The 18591-nt window shown below is 35.1% G+C and overlaps 1 protein-coding gene across 1 annotated transcript in view; it reads left to right on the forward strand.

Annotated features, from left to right (window-relative positions):
• LOC106108020 (beta-1,4-glucuronyltransferase 1) overlaps nt 1-18591 on the forward strand; it is a 57634-nt gene that overhangs the window by 26497 nt on the left and 12546 nt on the right. The window contains exon 2 of the mRNA XM_013289086.1: nt 4107-4891. Coding sequence (XP_013144540.1) covers nt 4290-4891 — 602 coding nt within the window. The 5' untranslated portion in view covers nt 4107-4289. The remainder of the gene's footprint in view (nt 1-4106; nt 4892-18591) is intronic.

Here is an 18591-nt window from a genome sequence, read left to right on the forward strand (position 1 = left end):
TACAGGTGAGTCTATAATCCCAGACCACAACTAGATCATGCATGTCAAATGAACAAACATCGTCCTTTGAGATAATATTGCGTTAGTACTCAAACAAGATGTGTCTGTATCCAATGTATTAATGTGTACGGTTTTATTTTTTTTTGCTAATGTTTAGCTAACTTTAAATTATATAAAGAAACATTGGTACTAGAAGTTTCGATCGTTTTATAATAATTGTCACTTGTTATCATTATGTCTATTATGGATTCAGATATGACGGCTGATAGAGATGTATGGAAGAGCAACACGTACTGTGCCGACCCTCCATAAGGGATAAGGGCAAGTTGATGATGATGAGTTATCATTATGTCTAAACCTCATCCAACTTCTGCAATTAAGGGTAGGAAATGCATCTGCAATTGCGACTGTGTTTGGACAGCGGTCGCTTCGCCTTTTCGGAGACTTCAGGTGGCGGATCGCTCGACATAAGAGGTGTCAACGCATACAGCCTAAAGACTAATGTAATTGAACAGTCGAAATAAACCAAGCGATTCGTAAGAGCTCACTTGACGAGTATAATGAACTTTAAGTAATTTTGCCCAACGCTTTGGGCGCTATCTGCTAATGAAAACGGCTCTCATGCAGGAACAGGAAATCTCTCACACCACCTATGCTATAACGACAGAATTATGAACTAATAAATATTCACCCTGGTGCATATTGCTTGCCGGAACTATAATTCCTAACCTTAACATTCGTTTCAGTATTGTGAAATAGTTACATTTCTCCCTTAGGCATACAGTTAGTTTAACCGGCGGCGTGTCAAACCGCAAACGTTTACATTCAAGTTGCCGAGAAAACTGAATAGAATTCACTCTTGGCAAATTCCTAGAGCTCCTTACGACCCATTGTGTCGACCATTCGCGACAAAGTAACGCAAGGAAGTAGGAAGGTACTGCATTATTTGCTGACCGCTAAAAGGCCATTGTAAATTGAGCTTATGAAAATCCAACAGTTGCTGATATGTAGCAAATATTCAATATGTTTAGTAGATTTTGTTTTACTTTTTTGTGTTATATTATAAGGTGGCAAACGAGCGAGCACCTGAATACGCCGAAATGGCGAAGCGACCGCTACCCGTAGATATCCGAAATTGCTAATGCGTTGCCTACCCTTAATCGACCGAAGAGGAGACGCACATGAATGGGATATTTACCCTTCCTATGCGCCTCCTCCAACGTCAAATCCACTTTTTCTTCCCATCCTTTCGTCTTAAGAAATGGGTGGGAAGGAAAAAAGACTAAACTTAGGCTTCCGGTACCACATACATCAGACGAAACGCGGAATTGCTGCCACATCTTCTGTTTGGTCGTGGTATTACACCTGGCGAGCCGGCCCATTCGTGAGATGTTAAAGCGGGCTCTACCACTGTTAAAATATATATAGAAATAAAAATAGAATTCAAGAACGTGTCGATGTAAGCCAAGCTTCAGATCTGTTAGATTATGACACGGTTACTTCGTTACTTTTAACCGCTAACTTGTGGTCATCTAATCTAATAACTATTATACCGACGCCGGTGGCTCGGCTTCCACGCTTGACTGCGATTACCGAGGGATTCAAGGCCGGTGTACATTGCCGTCACATCCCACCGCGCTTTAAGATTAGAACATTCTGTGATACAAGCAAGAATATGTTATCCGTTAAGAGTACACAATTTGTCACCTGTTGTTCTGTACTAACCACATATTGAATCATGAAGATTTTCGGAAATTTTTCCTTGTTCATTATTCCTACATACCATATTAACCATACAAATGTTCCTTGTCTTTGTCTAGTGTCGCATTTTTACTACCTGTTGTAAATTTTCCTTATTCATGCAATAGACTTGTAATTTAAAAAAAAAATTGTAAAATTCACAAAATAAATAGTCATTCAAACCGTTTAAAAGATATAAAAGCTTCACATAGTTAAGTGAGGTAAAAAATCTTAGAGTACCCACGATCCCGAGCCCCAAGCCTCAAGCGAAGTTCTTTCGTTCGCACATAAATCTTTCATCAGGTCGTTAATTCTTAAAGTACTCCCTTGAATGGAACAAGGATGCACTCGTCGGCGTCTTATGATGCTAGAACATGTTAAATAGCTCTATTCGAATTCCGTAAATGCGAATTACCTTTTTCATTTAATGAGAATGGAAGGATATAAAATAATAAATCTATACTATTGTAATAAAGCGCAAACACACACTTCTATGTTGCCTAAGATGTCAACAATTACAACATATTTTTAATAATTCTTTTTTTAATAAAATGCCCTACACTTACGTTACGCTTTAGGCTATATATTTTCACGCCATTACACTTAGGGGGTAAATATTTTGGATAAAAACCCTTATGTGGGAAAGAAACTATAAGTTGCTGCCAACATTAAGGAAGCAAGGTTTACATGGTTTGTCATCATGTCATGTCATTTTGACATTTTCGATTGATAATTTGACAAATGTTAAAATAAAGTAAAATTTTCATATTTTCATGCGGATGAAGTCGCACGGGGACAACTAGTTAATGATAAGAGGAAAAATGTTGTTGGTAAAAATGAGGATAACAACTGATTTATTATGTTCATTTTCCTGATATACACCTGATTTAAATCACAAAATTAGAACTTTTAAGATTGAATTAATATTTCGTTCTGAAGGTTAAATCTTAACTTTATGCTCAACTAATTAAAAATAAATTAAGTTGCTAATAAAAATATATTTCATTTCAACAGGTATTATTGAAATCCAGTAACACGTATTGATAATGTTGATGTCGCTCTGCCATAACTTTTTGCTCCCAGACTTTAATAAGCGGTTACGCCCTAGAGCGTTCACTCTAGAATGTATTATGCAAATTCTAACGACTTAATACAGGACTTAGCATGCAATTGCATTTATTTAATAAATTACCATTCATTACTCTGTGATTTTTTGTGATTTTGTGATTTATTACGTTAGAAAACTATGTACATAGTTGAAATTTGCCATTTAACTTTGGCATTAAAAGTATTAGACTCATAATAATCTGGAATAACCAGATAAAATTCTATTCTTTCATGTAAAGCTAATGGAGTATTAACATGCATGGATAAAAACAACTATTAACCACATGTTACATCTTATAGACCAAGTTAGAATCAATATAAAAACAAAACGTGTGAACTTGTCGTGTAAAAATAGCATAAACTCGATAGCTTAACCAAATGGCCGCTAGCGATGGTATCTAAGATGCATGTTTCACTAAGCAACTAGTCGAAGACTCGTCTCGTATGACTACATCAATTGCAGAGTATTGCCGCACCAGTGGAAATGTTCATAGACTATCAAAAGAAATAGCAGTCACGGTTACAATTGTGCGGATAGTAACTTTGTGGAAATAGCGTTTAAGTTATACGACGCTGGGACGTGATTCGTTCATAGATTATTTCCGAGTCCGACGGGGATATTTATCTCAGCAACAACGATCTCTCACTGATAACGCTAATCAGGACACAGCCTGCTAATTAAAGAGTAACCAGTAACTAAACCCGTTGCATCGCCGGTCGCAACTAACGCGTTTAGAATGCTTAATAGTGCAGTGTTAACGCGAATTGATATTTCTGCAAACTTAAACCTGCATTACGTTCTTTGAATTCTTTTTATTCTTTGTATTGATATAACTTTTTAAATTACGCATCGATATGAGTAATATAAAAGAACCAGTTAGAAAATGAAATCATTCTAATTTCCGATGAATAATTGTGTGTTCAGTTATCCTTAATAATGTACGCAGATTTGAGCAACGTTAATAAATATTGTGTTGGAGTTTGAAGATGTTTGATGACAGCTACAATCCGAGATATATTTTTTAAATCTTTGACACTTTTTTGACATTAACAGAGTTTTTGGTTATTTTAAAATTGCGAAAATTCTTCAATGCTAGGTAAAGAAATTAGTTAAAACGTTGACGATGTAATTGCACAGAACAGTAGACGACACTGTGAAGGCGTCATAGGCATTTTTCTATATTGTTGTTTCTCTTAATTAGATTTATTATTACAATTAAAGTGTTCGTTTAGTAAGGTGCAACGTTTGTTTGTTACAGAAGCAGAAGGAGCGCGAGGCGCCTGCGTGGCGTCCACCTCACCGCGCACGCTGATGACAAAATAAATTGTGATGCTGACACGTACAGGACCCTATAGGAAATTGCGTCCTAGAGGACGACGGAGGACGTTGTAGCACAACAACTAGTTACATATTAAGTGCAAGTGCCTAAATTGTTATAATAATGTTGGGGAACCGACGTAACTTTATCTTTAGAGTGAGTATCGTCATCAATATTGCCGTGCTTTTGTACGCGGCGCTGCATCTCTCCGGCAATGGTACGCCCGGAGTGGAATGGGTACCTATCACAGTCGACGGTTCCGAAAGGACCGCAGAATTTCGATACCTCAACAGAGACGAGGTGCGGAATGAAACGGAAACTAGACCAATCGAATCGAGTGTTAAAAACATTGAAGAATCTACTTCTCAAAAAACGCCTTCAACGATGGCGACAACCAATAAAACGGCATCGAGCACGGCATCGATTGCAGAATTAGAGAAAAAACTACTTAGTATAGTGCCATCAGAACCAGAAACGACCAATGAAACGATACTCGATATTGTCGACGAGAACGCCTTGACTGACGCGACTCTAGCGCGGCTACGGACGCTCCTCGGCTGCAACGAGAAAGATTTCCTTCCTCAAACTATACAAAGAGGTGACTTTTGGGTGTTGAAAAATTATGTGCGCGCCGACCATGGAATAATACTGTGCCATGAAACTATAACCTACACTACACACGCTGGTTTCGAGTTCCTGGACAACGTGCAGCCTCTCGTTGAAAGGTAAGTGAATGTTGTAACATTAACGATATCCAATTACAACAAAAAAGGAGCGATGATTTTAAAAGCTTTGTAATTGGAGCGATCGTAAAAAGCACTTTCAAATTCAAACTGAAGGTTTTCGTGGCAAAAACAGATTTAAGCGAAATTACATAGACCTAATTAGAATGATTAACATACAACCTTCATAAAATCATTGATATTTAGTTGCGATTTATAATTTAGTTGGAAAACAAGTTTTTTCCCCTTTACTAACTGTTAAGGAATGTGACAAGGTTTAAAAGATTTGCAGTAAACATTATGGTAAAGAGAGAAGGCAAAGCATTTGTATGCTAATAGGCCACAATCAGAATGTCGTCATGATAGTTGGGGATTCTTTGTTGAGCAACCGTTCTGAGTGGTATCCAATTTTGTCTTTGCCAATAACTTCTTGTTTAAGCATTTCTTCATCTGTTATACATTTTTCTAAGGAATTCTGCTCCTTTTAATTGCGTAAGAAATTGAAATAAACTAAATCAATACTATTTCATACAAAAGTCTTTACAACGATAAATTTTATCTGTCTAAAGCAATCAATGGTACAATAACACACAACGCCAGACGTAGCTATCACGAAACAGGTTCTATTGAGATCATATTTTATGTAACACAGATAATAAATATCTGTCTCTATTCTTCGTGAATCATTTTATCATTGTTATATCATAATACAGATTCTTGCTGCGTTAAGTTTTGCTGAAATTTTGCAACGTTGCTACGTTACATTTGCTGGAGCAATTACAAAACGCAATGACCTTTTGTACCGTATGTCATCATTGCCATTATAATAATCCATATTATGAAATTAAGGTCGTCGCTTGGATTGTATTACGATATGCCAACACGTGGATACGATTGTTAGAAACTTGCCTTTATGAAAAGTTTTCGTATGATGCATCGTCATTTTAACTCAAGAATTTATTTCGATATCATAAATGTTCTGTTTCATTAAACATCGCCTTAATGAAATAAAAGGTTTAAGCATGTGGTATGGTAGAATAATATGCAGACATCCGTGCGAAGACCGGTGTACATAATCCATACTAATGTTAAAAATTGGAAGGATTTGTATTTTTAGATTTTTATATGTATCTAAATAACTCAAAAACTACTTGGCCGATTTCAAAACTTCTTTTACCAAAAGCTACGTTGTCAATCAGTAACATAGGTTATACGTTTTTATTATTTCACACGGACGAAGTTGCGAGCCACAACTAGTTTCTTATAAAGCTATTGTTACTGTAGGCTTAGATACCACTGCTAACATTCAGATAAAACGTTTTGTCTATCATTCTATACAAAAAAATTGAGTCCCTCGGTTACGTAAAGCATGTTTGTATGCGACTTGAGGCGAAGGTCGATCGTTACGGGCTGAGGAGCGCGGCTTTGAAGTTCGTGATAAATTCGACATTAAGGTCTAAGGAGCCTATTATTTATACATTAAGGAAAATCAAAGGTTTTACGTATAAAATAAAATGTCTAATCTACGCGATTGATTTATTTTTTTTAATTCACGTCGAAATTTAACGTACCAGCTTAGATTGTATTCTGAAGTAGGATTTTAAAGTTAATTAGAATGTAACAATACTATCAACTCTAAGTATTTAATATTAAAATCATGTTTAGGGCCTGTCCTACCACTGGCCGATAGCTTAAAAATGATGTCACTGTCAAATAAGGGAACAAAATTCGATATTTCCATGACATATTTTATACGTTTGATTGTTATCAGACAATTTACAATTTGGTTAGACTGACACTTACTATTGCACATTGTAAGTTTTGGATGAATGGATGTTTTTTACTACATATCTCCAAAAAGGCTTAATGTATCTCGATGAAATTTAGCTCAGATGTAGAACATAGGCTACTTATTTTAATTCCGTGTATGAAGTCGCTTGCTAAACCTAGTTAAGTTTAAAAATTGCTTACTGTAGTGTTTAATCAAGTAGGTACGTACAAACATCTACGTTGACAGTCGATTGGGTAACAATGGTGCACAAATGACGGCATCTCGTCTCCATTTACCCCACACGCAGCGCGACGCCGCGCCACGCCGCAAAGCGACCCACTAATAAAGGTGTTTCGAAAACCTTGCGTGTTTGGGGTTCCTCGTTATTGCGGTTGTTCACTTACATTATGCGGTTTCGTTGCGTATGTTATATAGTTCTATGTACATAACTGTCGCTTTTAAAAAGTATAGTACTATCCAATCTTTATAGTTGCTCGGATATTGCAAGATGTCATTCGCAGGGCAGATTTTAAGTACGTGCAAACATGCTCTTTGCTACCCACTAGCCATCATAAAGTAACAGTTTGAATTTTTTTATTACTTTATTATAATATATGTAGCAAGTATGTGTTACTTGTCACATGCTTTAGCTAATTTCTTTAGCGATTATTAAAATACACTTTCTGATAATATTTAATTCAATGATTTCTAGTTTCCATGTCTCAGTTGTTTCTAGATGACAAAAATGCAAATGTTTCAACTTGAACTGCAAAGAAATTTCTGAAATGTTGGAGAATGCAGTACAAATGTATTGCATATCAACTTGTACTCTATTTATAAACTAGAAAATGTTTAAATAACCATCTAAAAATAGAACATAAAGCGTCTTTATTGTAAAGACATAAGTTTCAAATTGCCTTGAGTGCTGTATACTCGTTTTTTCCGAACAAAACCTTTAGAAATTACACGTCTAGACTATAGTAGTAATTAAGACTCTTTTTATTTTAAAGACACGCTTCGATTGATCCCTTCGCTGGTCAACGGGTCGTTAAATTTTATAATGAACCCTATAATAAAGCGTTTCAAACGTTTTATTACAGGGTTCGTTATAAAATGGCTCCAATTTACTCTCTAGCCGCCTGACCTTCGACTATTACTGCCTAGATTCTAGACCAGACTAACCATTTATGTACAAACACTTGTGTTATAAAAATAAAAGAGTACGTGCGTGTAATGATTTTTACTATTTACTTGTACTTTTAGTAATGAACGCTTTCTTGTTATTCTTCTCGGCTTCGAACAAGTTTCAAATTGAAGTGTTGAATTTAGATTTTACTAGCTGTTGCCCGCGACTCTGTCCGTGTGGAATTGAAAAAGAAAAACAGTTTTTAACTGAATAAATCTTCCGTATTTCGGAAACGCATTTTATGAAGTTAGCGAACCAATAACATTAACAAATGGTTGACTGCAGCTGGGAAACCGACCATTAGTAATGGTGCGAGTGAACTTTTTTATTAACATAAAGAAACCAGCGCTTGACCACGATTCCACCTAAGCCAAGTAAAGACGCGGCCGAAGGATAGTACGAGTAATAACGTTTTGTATTCAGTATCATAAGTTTTATTTGCATACACGTTTCCTCTGACATATGAAAAGATACACATTATGTCGTCAAGTACAACTTGAGTACGTTTGAATTGTGATTGTATTGGACGTGCTTCTTGCATCTATCATTACTAGGGTTATTGTAAACTTTCACGGGCCACAACTTTGACCCATTTCACTCCTACATTAATGCCACAAAACCAGCGCATGCGCAGGTCGTACGATAGTTCAAAGGAAAACGACACGCATATACATTGAAAGAATTAAATTCCCTTCCCACTTAGATCAAACATCGACCAACAAACCATCTTTCTTCTTATTTCTTACTTGCTAATATTATAAATGCGAAAGCTTAGATAGATGGATGGTAGTTTGTTAGAGTTTATAGCATAAACAGCTGAAGGGATCTCAATGAAATTTGGCATAGATGCAGTGGATAGTCTGAAAGAACACATAGGTTACTCACTTTTTTTTTAATTCCACGCAGACGGAGTCCCAAGTGAAAGCTAGTAAGTTATAATTAGAGTATGTTTATGTGATTTTCGACCTTGTTGCATTTTAAATACTAATCTTCCCTCTTTATAATATTATTATAAAATTAGTTTTGTTAAATAATCAACAAGAATCTGGTAAAGTTGTGTTTAAGCAAAAAAAATGTCACCAAAATGTACATTCTATTATATTCATAATAATGACCATGAAATAAACTTTACATTAACTGAGCTGTCATTTTTAATATTACCGTAATGAAACGAGTAACGAAGCAAACGTATATGAAGCTATGGCATAAATTAACATAAAAATAGCTTTGTTTCAAGTTTTAACTCACCATAAAGCTGACTAATTTATTGATACCGCACGTCTGTAACCAGCATTCAAGCCGTTTTAAACAAGAAAGAATTTCGCAATCAAATAATGCGCTTCTTCAAGATATTTTAGCAGACAATAAACATTATTAAAATATTGCATTTTTTAATAAAAAAAAACATTTTGACGATCGTATCCTTATTATTCCAATGATACACCAGCTATTAAATGAGGTAAAAGAGTTAAAAATTTCACTTGGAGTCATTGCAGATAGTGCCTGTGTGTTGTAAATGTAGAGAGGTCTGTGCCGTTCCCCCGTTGACCCTGACAGTCGCAGATTACGTACGTAATTGCAATTCGTCCGGCGACTACTGGCCACTGCATGACTGGCCACTGGCCACTGCAACTCTAAATCCCGTAACGAGCGGCCATGCGGACTGATTTTATGACATCGGTACTTGTGCTTATTCATAAATAGCGGATTATTTGTTGGCAAATGTTTTGCAATATAGTAAATTACAGTTAGTTATTTCTTTAAATGTCACGTCGTTCTTCAAAAGTCTTACCTTTTACATTGCCACGTATTCATGTACAGTCAGCAAACATGCATGATTTATTTACAAATCTTGAAACATGCACGTCTTCAGTTTCAAAAATATGTAGGCATGTATTCGCCAATAATATGTATTCATAGACGGAAGTCTACAGACCAATCTGTTACCCATTTTTAACCCAAGGCGTATTCAAGTTTTAAAAGCATAGATATTTATGGAGCTGATTGTACACTCCTGTTATTCGGGCAAAAGGCTATTGAAGACAATTTGTCTTCTCACTCATTTCCAATGTAGAGATAGAGACAGGAATATGTTTTCCACAATTGCGTTAGTTCTCTTTTTGAACGTTCATAGTTGCGTATATGCGTTGAAATTATTATAAAACTATTGCAGACGAAGATGTTTCAAGGTGTTACGCTAATATATAGTAATCCTTCCATCTCAGATATGGCGGGTATTTGTTAATTAGATTCACTATTGCGGCGGCAGACACTTTTGTAACGTTAAACAAAGGCGGGCTAATGACGGTATCAGATTGGAACGTATTTTTGATTCTTTGTTCCCTGTAGCGTGTGTCGGCAAAGTTTATGTAACAAATGAATTGTTAGTTATTAATGGCCTTTTGATATCGTTGAAATAGCGAAAAAAAAACGTTTTTTTTTGTATATATATTAAGGTTGCAAACGAGCAAGCCTGAATCCGCCGAATTGGGGAAGCCACCTCTGCCCTTAGACATCCGTAATTGCAAATGCGTTGCCTACCCTTAATCGAAGGAAGAAGAGACGCACATAAACCGGATATTTCCTATGCGTCTCTTCCGCCGTCTAATCCACTTTTCCTTTCACATCCTTTTCTCTTAAGCAAAGGGTGGAAAGGAAAGTTGATTAAAATTAGGCTTCTAGCAAGACATTCATCAAATGAAACAGGGAATCGCTTCCACTTCACATTAAGATATTGCCTGTAAATGTGAGAGCATCTCAATAATAATGAAAATGTCATAAATATTGCACCCAAATAGATGTATGAACTTGAACTTTTACGGTAGCCAGAACCTTGTCCTGATTCAGATCAATTGTCGTCAATTGGCCATCGAACGTTTTGATGAATTGTCACGTATTATTGCTAAACGTATAGCATCTCTAAATTAATAAGAAGCTATAAATGTCAAGGATCGACAAGACACTAGGAGCTTCAAAACAAATGTAATGTTTTTATGTTAACTAGCTTGCGTGCGACTTCGTCCGCGTATGATTTTAAAAAAGAAACAAAAGTTTGTGGCCTGTTCTTCCAGACTATCCGCTACATCAATACAATTCCATCGAAATGACAAATTTTTTTTCAACTGAATGAATTAAAGAATTAAAAATATGGCGGATGAGGCCTATATGATAAGGTTAAGAAAGCTTCGATTTTCAAAGGCGGAGATTATACAATATGTTTTCCTCTTTAAATTATGTATATGTTTCGGTAATTAGTAGAATGTTGATTAATTAATTCCTTCTCATAAATCACTATGAACAAATGAGGGTCGATACGTTTAAAAAAATATATTTCGATAGTAAATATTTAAATTAATTAAAGATGGTAGAATGACCTACTTTAAACTTGAATTAATTCCCATACATTAAAGATCATCAACTTCTTAATTTGGATATACGAAGTAACCTTGGAATTAAAGTCGTTGCTGTTATGACATTGTAGTTTGGGTTATTCAATTTTGGACCTTGTCATTTGGCAAACGTCACTTATTTGAATGTTCCTGTTATTATTTTAAATAGTTTTAACTGAACAGTCGAACTGTGCAGGTTAAACTGAGCATGTGTAATACTAATTGTACAATTCAACGGAGCATCTTAACAATAATGTTCTTTAAAGACAGTTGAAACTTACGTTAAATTTGTTCTTCTTCATGCACTTTTTATTTACTTTTTATACAAAATAGTAATAACATAATGTAACGAAGTATGCAAATTGATTTACAAAGTCTAAAATAATGCATCAGATGATACAGTCTTTTCAATAAAAATACTAAACTGTATTCTGTTTATTGACTTGAAACTGGTTGGCAACATTTTTTTCGTCTCGAATCCTTTCAACGCTCGCTCTCACGCATGCCCGCATACAAATTGAGAGCATTCGCGATCAAGGATTAACGCAATATGAGTCGAGCAATCCATTTAGTACCGTAAGTAACTGTTAACAGGACATTACCCGTTGCAGTCGAGCAAATTCACGCGCTGTCGCCATTTGAGAAAAAAATCCGTAATTAGTATGTATAATTTTACTGTAACCACAATTTTTGGAACATTAGATATCTGTATTTACATCAATATGGCTATTGTAAAATGAAAAAATTATCAATACACTTATGTTAAGGGAATTCTTTTCCTTAGATTAGAAGATTTTCCCCGAAAAAGGCTCCACGCGTAAACCGATAATGAATTTAACATTATAAAATTTGATTTAAATATTATTGATAACTAGCATTCGCCCGCGACTCCGTCCGCGTGGTATTAAAAACAAAACAAAGTAGCCTATGTGTTCTTCCTGACTAATCCTCTACATCTATGCCAAATTACATTGAGATCCGTTCAGCGGTTTAGGCTACAAATTTTACAAACATCCATCCATCTAAACATTCACATTTATAATATTAGGATATGATTTAATTTCAAGATCAAACCTTCGAATTAAATGATTGCAACTTAACCAATAAACCATCAACCATATTGAGTATTTAATTATATTTCTTCGCTGTTAAATATCAAGGTTTCGTCAACGCAAAATTAGTCGTCATTTGATCGTATAAAATTGTTTTAATGAATTTAAGAATATTAAACGTGCGGAAACTTTACCGTTATCTTGTCGTTCAAAATTAACAACAATAATTACCACACAATTGAATAAATGCGAAAGTTGTTTTCATAGCGGTTTAATAGCTTGCAGCTTAATAAAATTATACAAAACTCTCCCACGATTGTATTACCTTAATGCGGTCAATTTGAATCCTATGGACCCAATAGAGTTAAGCTTATTTCAAAGGCTTATTTCACATTACTATATTTTTTTACATTCGTATTATGCATTATCGCATACTAGCTGTCTCCCTCAAATGTGTTGTTTGATTGTCAATTGTTTTGTGGCCAATTCAACTGTTTAGTTGCACAACTAAAAATCGAATATTGTGCGCACCTCCATATAAGCTCGTAGGAAACAAACGAGACGAAATAGTTATGCGATATTTTAGTTTCAGGTGTGCGCACGCTCTTAGTAATCCCAGCGCTATTCTATTGTAGATTATATCTGTCTCAAATTCACCCAGATATGTCAGTCTTTCTGGAGTTGTGGGTTAATTAATATCTATACATTCAAACATTCGTATTTATCGTACAACTCACATATTACCATTATTGTTAGCTTATCTGAAATAATATTAATTTAATGTTTTACATCGAGATTTATCCATTAACTTTCTACGAGAGGCGAGAGTCGAACGCCTTAACGAAAGTCAAGGTTGCCGTCAGTCATTCTCAGCACGCCTAAATTATAGTCACCGAAATTGTTCAACCAGTGTTGTTGCGCAAGCGATAAACGTATTACAGTGACCATCATCTTGGCACTTTAAGGGAATTGTCTCATGAATATTTTTCGATTTTTCTTGTATTTTATGGACAGATAAGTGTAAATTGTATAAGAATCTTAAGTCAATATCAGGATTTTTTTCGCCTCAAATTCGTGTTGAACGTATATTATTAAAAAATGTATTAGAGCATAATAATTACTTAAAAAGTAGATGTTTTATCGGAAAGACAAAGTTGAGAGCGCATAGACTCTTGACTTGACATTAAAATTCATAATAATTTATCCCAAGTCCCTACTATCTTATTTCTTACTAACATTATAAATGCGAAAGTTTATATGGATGGATGAATGTTTGTTAGAGTTTGTAGTCTAAACGGCTGAACGGATCTCGATGAAATTTGACATAGATGTAGCAGATAATCTGGAAGAACACATAGGCTATTTACTTTTTTTTTAATTACACGGGGACGGAATCGCGAACGAAAGCTAGTTTTATTAATAAATTGCCCACTTGATGACGTTTTTCGACAATTGTTATCAGCGGATGCGAAGTCGGTTGCGTGGTGCGGTCCGATATAGCGAAGCTCTCACGGAATCGCCACCACTCGGCCCCTTTCATTGCTGCAACACGAACATTCATCGGATTTACGGACGAATGCACAAACACGTACGAAACCATTTCAGTTTTGTGCATTACGTGAGGAGTTTTGTTAAAAAGTGCATTATATTTTTAAGTATGAGTCCATACTGCCAATGTAATCATCACTATACGTCCCCTAATGGGCTCGGAGACTATTTTAAGTTAGGGGTGATATAACTGGAGAAATCGTAATGTTTGTATTTTTTTAATACTTGTACTGTAATTTCACCAAAATCCGTTCAGCCGTTTAGGCACAAACCCTAACAAACATCAATTTCATCCAAAACGGGCGTCGTTGATCATCTCGGTGTTGCCGCTGCTCGTTTGCCCCCTTCAATAAAATTCAAAAAAAAAATCCATCGATCCACACTTTCGAAATTATGATATTATACAATCTACAATATAGTGTATACTTTTGCTCGCAACTTGGTCTTTATGGAATTTTAAAAAAGTAAAAAATATAGTCTACTCATTTACGGCTATTATCTGAACTAGTACGAAACTTCTACTAATACGTAATATCTTCGGCATTTCTGCGTAAACTGTCTTAACTGGCTTTAGAGGTTATGTAAATTCCTCATAACTAATGTTTGATATGATTAAATATTCATAACACCGTCTGCTTTACAATATTATACAAACTATTGCATATAACACTATTATGACCTTGCATGATGTAATTATCTACGACTCTGACTAAATTTGAGGTTTTGAAGCGCATATTATCTCCATTGATCGCATTTACGTAACATTTTCACTCATTTTCAATAACAAGGAATAAAAAAAGGTAACTTCCAGACCATGCTCTCTACATACGTGCGAAATTTTATCGAGTTACGATGTGCCATTTTTGAAGACCTGTAACATCCATCCACTTTCGCATATATTACACTTTACTACTCTAGTATAGGTTGGAATTTATAAGCATTTTTAAGCGGTTTTGTTGGCAATAATATTAATGGCATTATATTATTCTAAATTAAATTAGATAAAAACGCCTTCGCTATTTCAGAAACAGGAAGTTTAAATATTTGAACTGATAACTTCATACATTTTACTATTTTTATTAAAAGTACAACAGTGATGAAATATTTGCGTTTCTGTAAGCGTGGTACACTAGCGTAACAGCTCTACAAAAACTTTTTTTTTTTAATGCGACAGCTCACAAAATATAAATAACCGGTTTCCTTTTTAAGTGAATTCATAGTTTCACTGAGAAAAGTGAAAAGAGCGCATCTGTGATCCATTGAAGCAGAGACAACGGTAACGATAAATCGTCTTTGACTATATAGAAACGGACTAGGCAGAGCCGCTGTTGCATTAAAAAAATCTGACACTATTCGCGGTTAGTGAATATAACAATCACAAGGAAATATGCTGACACGTCTCTGACGCATACTGACTCAAACTCAAACAAAATATAGTAGATTTAGTACTTATTGCTAGTCCTGTCACTTAAAAGTCAAAGATTATTGTCGACGGCATACCATTAAAATGCCTTTTCCTTTTATGTTTGCACGAATATTGACAGACTGTTGTATAACTAAGAAACTTCTAAACAAATACAAACAAATTACTTTACGTAATCTAATACACTATTTGGAAGATTTGACTGAACATGATTATGCACGATTTTCTCTAAAACCATTATTATCAGCATTTACGTGAACAAATCGGTAAAGGACGGAAGTTCTGTTTTATCACTGTTACGTTTATTCAAGTAACTTTTTTGACTTTGTCCAAGAGGAATTTTAAAAAAAAACTTTACAATTTGTGTTCTACATCTCTGGCAAATGTCATCGAAATCCGTTGAGCCGTTTTTGAGATATCTTCTAACAAACATTTATCTAAAAATGTATATGTATACCTAACCAACCTTATAATGACCTTGTTACTAATATATTTGTCAAACCAACCTCATACCAAAGTATTTCCGCATTCAAATATAGCTACATAAGTAGCAGTTAAACATTGTTACAGTTAATGTAATAAAATAGTTAGTTCCAGTTATGTCTAGAGACTGAATACATTTTCATACTGACCAGACGTAACGGAATACGTTTACTTCTTGAATACCGAGGAGTTCTTGAATTTATTCTATTTACATATCTTCGTATTCCGAGACTATCGGCACTCTATTCGAAATAAATCTTAAAAGGAGAGATAAATGCTTACATATAAACATGCCTGGGATCCTTTCCAGACTGATAGTTGTGTTAAGACAGTATGTAAGTTTTCCAATTGTATTTTAATCCTTGCGACGTATAATTTTTATAATGAAAGACTCAAGTATAAATAGACAAATTAGAATAATGGGGACATGTAAAAGGACCTTTACTAAATTTCAATGAATATGTTAACTGTTTGTTAATCTCTAAGAAGGTGGAACTTCCTAGCATTTACGCAACAGCTGTTTCCCTGCGACTACTTACCACTTTTTATATTGATTATTGGAATATACGTTCTATACGCAGAGAAATACACCATGCACTGTTATTAAAACCTGCTTTACAATTCTATAACGGTACAAATGAGGTGGCAATTGTCGACGGAACCACTTTCCCTGAACTCTCGCTGGCGACCACCATCGCTAGTAATGATTTACGATACCTAAAGATTAACAAATGAGCGGTGAAATAGTGTTGGATTTTTATAAGCATGGGTTCCAGTTGAAATATTTGTAACAAATCATAAATTGTACTTCTTGAATAATGCATATCAAAATGCACTCGTAAAAACAAATATAGTTACAACTCGATCGTGTATTTACTGAAAATATTTTGTATCATTGCCTATTGTGATGGCTACAAAAGAAGTCCGAAGAAAGTATAGATGGATTGTGTGAAAGAGGATGTGCTTAAGTAAGGAGTGGATTCAGATATGACGGCTGATAGAGATGTATGGAAGAGCAACACATACTGTGCCGACACTCCATAAGGGAAAAGGGCAAGTTGACGATGATGATGATGCCTATTGTGCCATGTGTTTGCCACAATTAGTCTCTATTGTGTTATGTTATGTTATTTTATGTATAATGTTACGTTTTATTGAAAAATTATTTATACTTCCTAAGCTATGTCTTTATTGAATTCCAAAATGTCTTTATTCTTGTTCATAAATCAATATATTTTATCGGATGGATTTGAAATGATAATTTAATATTCATCGTGTAGTATAAGGTGTCGTTATACGCTCGTCATTCGATCACTCAAAGTTTTATTGCTCCGCTTCTGGATTGTTTCTACGAATAAACTGAATTAATATGTAATAACACATTGTATGCAGAATTTCAACAAGGCTACGGGTAAGTATGTACCATTTGAATCATCTTGCACATCACGCCCGATGCATTCACGATGTTTGTCTTAATATAATTCAGGTCGTCTCGATACGTGAGTACTCAAACTAATACATTCGACCTCCGACAAAAGTGAAATACAATATCTTCCGATTTGTGATCTTCTGATTTCCGATACAATCTTCCGTATCTTTGATTTCCGATTAATACGTGACGTAATTCCAACGGAGGCCCAACTTTAGTCACTTTTCCTTCCCATCATTTTTCTTATAGGGAAGGGATGGGAAGGGAACGTGGATTTAACGGTGCAGGAGACGCATAGGAAGGGGAAATATCTCTTTATGTGCGTCTCGTCCGTTCCTTAAGTGCAGGCAATGTGGCAAATGGCAGCGGATGATACGCCAGTTTGGCGGATTCAGGTGGCCGCTCGCTCATTTGCCGCCCTATGATATAAAAAAAGTTCAATATCCTATAAAAAGAAGAATTTACGTGGGAAAGATTATAGTTTAACGTTCAAAGTATAGGAAACTAAGGTGCGGTTCGCGTGCCGACATTGAATAATGAGATGAGAGATGCCACGAAATTGAAGTATATGTTTTAATGAAGCCATAAAGTAGGGCGACCGTTGTACGGGACCATAACTGATTAGTTATGATGCAATACTTGATTGATTTTAGAAGATAAATTAGAAACAAAAACATGAGTATGCAATGTTTATACTCTACTATACAAATAGATCATTTTAAACAATAATTTAGTTTGCAAGTAGATTGCTTACTGTTGTTTAAATAGTTCGCCGGTAGATCGTAAATACTGGTCAATATATTGATTTCAATTCAAAAGTTATATAAACAGTTAAAGATACATTAAAATCAACAATATTTGTGTGAATTTAATATTAAAAAACCTATGCTGAAAATGGAATATAAACCTACCTAGTTATAGCCTTACCATTCGACACCCTCCCGGTTCCTGACTCATTTGATACATAAAAATGATAAATAAAATCATCATTCTTAAGCCTGTTCAACACCGGTCAACATGGCGATGGTAAATGAGATCAGTATGGATGAGGTTAAAATTGCAGTACGAGATATGAAGAATGGAAAAGCAGTGGGGCCTGATGGCATACCCGTTGAAGTATGGAAGGTTTTGAAAGAAGATGGTATAAAGTGGCTGATTTTATTCTTCGATAAGTTGTTGCAGGAAGAGTCGATCCCTGATGAATGGTGCACTAGTACGTTGGTGCCTATTTTTAAAAATAAAGGTGATATTCAGAATTGCAACAACTATCGAGGAATAAAACTATTGTCACATACTATGAAAATTTGGGAGAAGGTGATAGACAGACGGACAAGAGAAGAGAGTGAGGTATCACAGAACCAATTCGGGTTTATGCCAGGTCGAGGTACAACGGATGCCATATTCGCGTTACGTCAGCTTGGT

The sequence above is a fragment of the Papilio polytes genome, unplaced genomic scaffold, assembly GCF_000836215.1.
Source record: "Papilio polytes unplaced genomic scaffold, Ppol_1.0 DF821845.1, whole genome shotgun sequence".
NCBI lineage: Eukaryota > Metazoa > Arthropoda > Insecta > Lepidoptera > Papilionidae > Papilio > Papilio polytes.